Here is a 6,951-nt window from a genome sequence, read left to right on the forward strand (position 1 = left end):
AGATAGATAGATAGATAGATAGATAGATAGATAGATAGATAGAGAGAGAGAGAGAGAGAGAGAGAGAGAGAGAAAGAGAGAGAGAGAGAGAGAGAGAGAGAGAGAGAGAGAGAGAGAGTGCGAGTGATACACTTTGAGGTGATCGATCGATTTAAGTCTCTGGAAAAAGAAAATTAGAGCCATGGAACAGACTAAGTTTATTAGCGTTGGAACCTGTAGCAAATGTAATGATTACTGAAATTGGCATGGATGAAGAGGTGTAGATCCATCAAATGACAAGAATCATGATTTGACGCCGCTAACATCGAGTCTTTGGGCGACACTTGATTAGACTGGCGAGCAGTTTCATTACGTCCTGTTGATGGTTTACTTTTGGACAAAGCACTCCAGAAAGTAAAAATTGATCGTTTGTGTTTGTGTGAGTTTATGTGTGTGTGTGTGTGTGTGTGTCTGTCTGTCTGTGTGTATGTGTGATGTGTGTGTGTGTGTGTGCGCGCGTGTGTGGGTGGGTGTGGGTGTGGGTGGATGGGTGCGCGCGCGGAGAGAGAGAGAGAGAGAGAGAGAGAGAGAGAGAGAGAGAGAGAGAGAGAGAGAGAGAGAGAGAGAGAGAGAGAGAGACAATCAGAGGTGAGTGAGTACATGATATAGAGAGACTACATGCGTGATAAAACCGATTCACATAATATTCAATATATCCGCGCTGTCCCTGACCTTACCCCACCCTGTGGGATCGAAGGTCAGCACTATCCACACACTAGGGCTGGGCAATGAGTCGCTTTAAAGCAAAATCCGGATATGTTAGTGCACCTTTTCAGTAAATAATATGTTATGAACCGATTTCCTCAAATGGGTTAGAACCCCTTTGACAAACGGGTTAGCATAACTTCAACCAAATATGGTGCACCCACTACGGCAGGCGGGTCAGGAAAGAGAATTAAGAGTCTGAATCCGGATAATGTCTTATTGAGGATTACCCGATTATCCGGATATTTATCCTGATTTTGCCCACCTCTACCACACACCCGTCACCCCACCCCATCTTTCCAATGGCTTGTCCCAGAATAAGGACACGGGCAAAAGGAGCAATGAACTTCAAGAGGTGTCTACCGGTACCACTGTGCCGCAACTCTCATGGCATTTATTTGTAACATCGCAAAAAAGGGATAACCTATGAATCGGAGTTTGAGTTTGAGTACAGGGAAGCTTTAGTTTTAGTAAGAGTTTTACGGCACTTGCTACACAATAAGGTCATATAAGTGCCGAAGAATAAACGTGTCACAAGAGAGTAACATACACAAAAAAGAAGGAGGAGGGATCAGGACGATAGATGTTTGAAAAGAAAGAAGGAGCTAACAACACCAGAGCACCCGCCAACCACCCACGTAAAGAGAAGCGCATCGATATAATACTCGTCATACAGAGCAAGGAAGATCAGATGCAAATCAGACCGACAGAAGCAACAGAGAGAAAGAAAAGAAGTAGGATCTACGAATCGGAGTTGGAGTTTGAGTGAAGAGAAGAAAATCAATACAACAATACTGGTCATACTTACAGAGCAAGGAATATGCAAATCAGACAGACAGAAACAATAGAGAGAACGAAAAGAAGTTGGATCTACCGGTTGAGCCCTCCAACCACCCGCCCAACAAATTGGTCTCTTTTAAGGACAAGCGGGCGGGCTAACCCAGATTTCGGGGGTTTCCAGAAATCTTGAGTGAAGAGAAGAAAATCAATACAACAATACTGGTCATACTTACAGAGCAAGGAATATGCAAATCAGACAGACAGAAACAATAGAGAGAACGAAAAGAAGTTGGATCTACCGGTTGAGCCCTCCAACCACCCGCCCAACAAATTGGTCTCTTTTAAGGACAAGCGGGCGGGCTAACCCAGATTTCGGGGGTTTCCAGAAATCTTGACGTACATCAAAAGTGGGCATTGCCCGACGCATAGGAGAAGTTCGGTTTTACTGGTGTGTATATTTGTTTGGTTATAGAGAAAACTCTCCTTGTCTTTTAAAGAAACTGAACAAGGTGCAAAAACTTTATCTTTGATTTTCTCAAAACAGCATTATTCGGGATAGCCCCCATGGAGCATAAAAGCCTACAAGTTAACCCCCGTGTCCTGTTACAGGACTACAACAGCTGTCATGGCAATCATCATCATCATCCAGTGCCAGATCTGCGACAGACATCGGCGATCATGGTTCTCCATTCATTCCTTTGTTCGGATGCTAAAAAAAAAAGCTACGTTTCCCTGATCTTTCCTTGTTACCCATTTGTTTTGGTTCCCTAAGTATGTTGTTCTGGGCCTACCCTTGCCTCGTTTGCCCTCAATTTTGCCAGAGAGAGCTAGATGTTCAAGACCCTTATGTCTATTCAGGTGTCCCCAAAACTGCATTTGTCGTTTCCTGATTGTTTTTAACATTGAGCGCCCCACGTGGGCTTCGTCAAGCACTACCTCATTTGATTTCTTTTCTTTCCACGATACTTTTAGCCATGGCAATAATGCGAACAAAAACCTCAGAAAAAACCTTGGCTCCAAGAGTGGGGAATGCTTTCAAATCAAGAAGTGTCCCACCTTACATGATAAAACATTAGAATATTATGTCGATAGTCATGAAAATCAATCACCCCCCCCCAGCCCCTTCTCCCCACCATCGAAAAAATATGGCTTAAAAATAACTATTCGACAAACCTTTTGAATAGTAAGCAAAAGCAACATTTAGCTTTAGTAAGTGTTTTACGGCACTTGCAACACAATACGGTCATACACGTGCCGAAGATTAGGAGTGTTACAAGAGAGTAACAAACACAAAATAGAAGGAGGGGAGATAAAGACGATAGATGTTTGATAGGAGAGAAAAAGCAAACCACACTAGAGCACCTGCCAACCACCCACACAGCAACATTTAGTTTAGTTTAGCTTTAGCAAGACTTTCACGGCACCTGCAAAACACAAAGGCCATATTAAAGCCGAAGATTGGATCGAGAAATTGCTATAAGAGAATGATACCATACAAAGTGGCGTTAGTGGTTAGGCTACCGGACTCGTAATCGTGAGGTTGCGGGTTCGGGGGTTCGAATAACGAAGTTATTCATTTTTAAAAAGTGCCCCCCCCCCCCCACTTAAACCCCCCCCCCACACACACATAAATCAGCCGGTTTTTAAGCGTTGTCGAATGACCAGAATTAGAGATGAATTAAAACGTTTCCCTTCTCAATTAAATTGTTTTCCTCTTTACTCCCAGACGAGAAAGAATGGGAGAAGGTCCGCAGAACAGCGTTATCATGTAGGATACCAGACAGATACGGCACATAATATTATATCCTGAATTCGTGTTTAGGTCTACTTGGCATCCTGCCGCTGCCAAGAGATACTTGAAATAGGTCACGATCAAGGTGGAATATAGATCAGATAGAAATGGTACGGGGTACTGTAGCGTGACGTGATGTGACGTAGCGTGCAGCCACACAGTATGCTTTTAAATGGTCGCTTTTAAGCACAAGGGGGCCATCCCGAAAAATGCTGTTTTTAGAAAATCGAAGGTAAAGTTTTTGCCCCTTGTTCAGTTTCTAAAAAAAAACAACCAAGGAGAGTTTTCTCTATAACCAAACAATATATATACACCAATGACACCAAACTTCTCCTATACGTAGGGCAATGCCCACTTTTGGGGTAGGTCAAGATTTCTGGAAACCCCCGAAATCTGGGTAAGCCCGCTTGTCCTTAAAAGCGACCAAAATGTAGACACTGTAACATTAATCAAGAAGCGGAACAAGTAGAGGAAGTGAAGCAATTTGAAAACTTCGCAAAGAGCGAGCCCAAGTCCGAAAACATCCATTTGGAGACTTGTTTTAGTTTTAAAATAAGAGTTTTGCGGAACTTACAACACAATAAGGTCATATATAAATGCTGAAGAATAGATTATGTGTTACAAGAGAGTAACGTACACAAAAAAGAAGGAGGGGAGATAAAGACGACAGATGTTTGATAGGAAAGAAGGAGCAAACCACACCGGAGCACCCGAACAACCCACTTGGAGACTTGAACTAGGGACATTCATATCGTTGACTGGCGTAATACCCACTGGACGAATGGTACGCTTGAGAGCAAGAGGGTCAGCAAATGAATAATAAATGGTGAGGGAGGGGAAAAAAACCAAGAAAGAAGGAAGGTTAACCAATATCTCTCAACATCGCTCGATCACCAGGGGGATACAGGTATCCCGTGAACAAAATCTGATAGGGGAATACTTGTTAGTATCCTGTGAACAAAATCTCATAGGGGGATACCAGTTAACAAAATCTGATAGGGTGATACCAATATCCCGTGTGAGAAGGAGAGAGAGAGAGAGAGAAGGGGAGAGAGAGAAAAGGAGAGAGAGAAAGAGAGAGAGAGAGAGAGAGAGAGAGAGAGAGAGAGAGATGGAGAGAGAGAGAGAGAGAGAGAGAGAGAGAGAGAGAGAGAGAGAAGGAGAGAGAGGCAGGGAGTGACAGAGACAGAGAGATAGGGGGATGCCACCAGTTAGTATCCCGTAAACAAAATCTGATAGGACGCCCTCACCTGGAAGCGGTAGTACGTGTTGTCGTTCTTGACCGTGAGCACGTGATCGTCGATCGGGAAGAAGTAGCCGTGGGATGACATGAGGTGGGCCAGGTGTAGTGCTTCCACTGGGGACGACACGGAGCAGACGGGGTGTGCCGTTAATAATAATAATAATAATAATAATAATAATAATAATAATAATAATAATAATAATAATAACATCATCAAGACGATGATAAGCAAGAGTTTTACGGCACTTGCAACACAATAAGGTCAGTTTTAGTTTTAGTAAGTGTTTTACGGCGCTCGCAACTGCATAAGGTCATACAAGAGCCCAAGATCAGAGGTGTTACAAGAGAGTAACAATCACAAAAAAGAAAGAGAGGAGATTTGATTGGAAAGAAGAAGCAAACCACACCAGAGCACCCACCAACCACCCACAGACAGGGTGTGCCATTAATAATAATAATGATAAAAATAATAATGATATTAATAATAATAATAATAATAATAATAATAATAATAATAATAATAATAATAATAATAATAACATCATCATCGTCATTATCACAAAGATGATGATAATCAATAAAACAATAACCAGAGAAATTAAATCAACAATGCTTTGCGGATGACAACAATAGCAACAACAATAAGAGAGAGAAAGATATATATATATATATATATATATATATATATATATATATATATATATATATGACAATAACAATGACAATCTTTATTTATCTCGCAGGAAGACATTTTTCTTGGTCGTTAACAGTGGCTAGGTGCACTCAAGCATACGCACAAAAAGACAGGAGATTAGTAAATACCTGATGTCTCACGTGCTGGAACAACCCGCTCCGTAAAACATTCTCCCTCTCTCTCTCTCTCTCTCTCTCTCTCTCTCTCTCTCTCTCTCTCTCTCTCTCTCTCTCTCTCTCTCTCTCTCTCTCTCTCTGTGTGTGTGTCTGTCTGTCTGTCTGTCTGTCTGTCTGTCTGTCTGTCTGTCTGTCTCTCTCTCTCTCTGTTTCATTTGAAGCACTGTGTGTTCAGTAACCTCACTATACGCAGGAGCCCCATGATAGGTGCACAGAACCTGGCAAAGCAGATAGCTATAGGATTAGCAGCCGGCTGAGATAATGCTACCTGTTGCGATATATTCTTCTTTAGTTTTAGTAAGAGTTTTACGGCACTTGCAACACAATAAGGTCAGTTTTAGTTTTAGTAAGAGTTTTACGGCACTTGCAACACAATAAGGTCATTTAGTGCCGGAGATTAGAGGTGGTACAAGAGAGTAACAAACACAAAAAAGAAGGATGGGAAATAAAGACGATAGATGTTTGATAGGAAAGAGGAAGCAAACCACACAAGTGCACTTGAGAGCACTCGCCAACCACCCACGTTGCCATATATTCGCGCAACGCTCGCTTGCAAGATACACAAGAACACACAGCAAGTCGGAAGACATCTGCATCTAATTAACTAACTGCTCTCCTGAAAATTCCGCAGGTTTTTCTATCGAAAGCTCTTTTAAGAATTTCAGAATTTAAGTAAGGCGGGCTACCGGCTTCAATAAAATAGCTTCCCAATTCAATGGTCGAAAGAGTAACTTCTTTCACTGTCAAGCAAAAGAGGCCATTTTTTTTGGTAAGCGTTTTACGGCGCTCGCAACTGTATAAGGTCATATGAGCGCCCGAGACACATTTAACTTTTTCAGTTGGGAGGAAATTTTGATTTTTTCCCGGGTGGCGGCCGAAGCCTACTCTTATCGATTTTGGACCACCAAGGGATCTTTAACGTGCGCAACTTGCACACGGGCCCTCCCAGATTTTTCGCCCTTGTCCGAAAAGGCTAGATCTAGGTGTAGATCTTTCCTACCAGAAGATCAGGGGTGTAGCCGAAAGACAGCAGTAAGAAGGAGCCAAGGAGTAGATAAGCAGTAGAAAGGCTGTAGAAAGAGTCAGGAGCCCAGAGGAGGGGGTAAAAGAGGTCTGGGCCCATTACTATAGATCAAATGCGGCAAAAGTACAGTATACCTAGAGTGCATATTCGGGTTGGGGGTGGGGGTGGGGGGGGGTTGGGTCACGTGTTTGAGTGTATGGGTGTGCGCGCAGAGAGAGAGAGAGAGAGAGAGAGAGAGAGAGAAAGAGAGAGAGAGAGAGAGAGAGAGTGGGAAAGAGAGAGAGAAAGAGAGGGAGAGTGTGTGAAAGAGAGAGAGAGACAGAAACGTATATATATATAGAGAGAGAGAGAGAGAAAGAGAGAGAGAGAGAGAGAGAGAGAGAGAGAGAGAGCGAGACAGAGAGACAGAGAGAGACAGAAAGACAGAGAGAGAGAGACAGATAGAGAGAGAGAAAGAGAGAGAGAGAGAGAGAAAGAGAATGAGAGAGAGACTTTTTT

The 6,951-nt window shown here is 42.7% G+C and overlaps 1 protein-coding gene across 1 annotated transcript in view; it reads right to left on the reverse strand.

Annotated features, from left to right (window-relative positions):
* LOC101847431 (regulator of G-protein signaling 7) overlaps positions 1 to 6,951 on the reverse strand; it is a gene marked incomplete in the record, with an annotated part of 152,658 nt that overhangs the window by 47,134 nt on the left and 98,573 nt on the right. The window contains 1 exon segment of the mRNA XM_035970399.1: positions 4,567 to 4,675. Coding sequence (XP_035826292.1) covers positions 4,567 to 4,675 — 109 coding nt within the window.

Source organism: Aplysia californica, unplaced genomic scaffold (genome assembly GCF_000002075.1).
Source record: "Aplysia californica isolate F4 #8 unplaced genomic scaffold, AplCal3.0 scaffold00263, whole genome shotgun sequence".
Lineage (NCBI taxonomy): Eukaryota > Metazoa > Mollusca > Gastropoda > Aplysiida > Aplysiidae > Aplysia > Aplysia californica.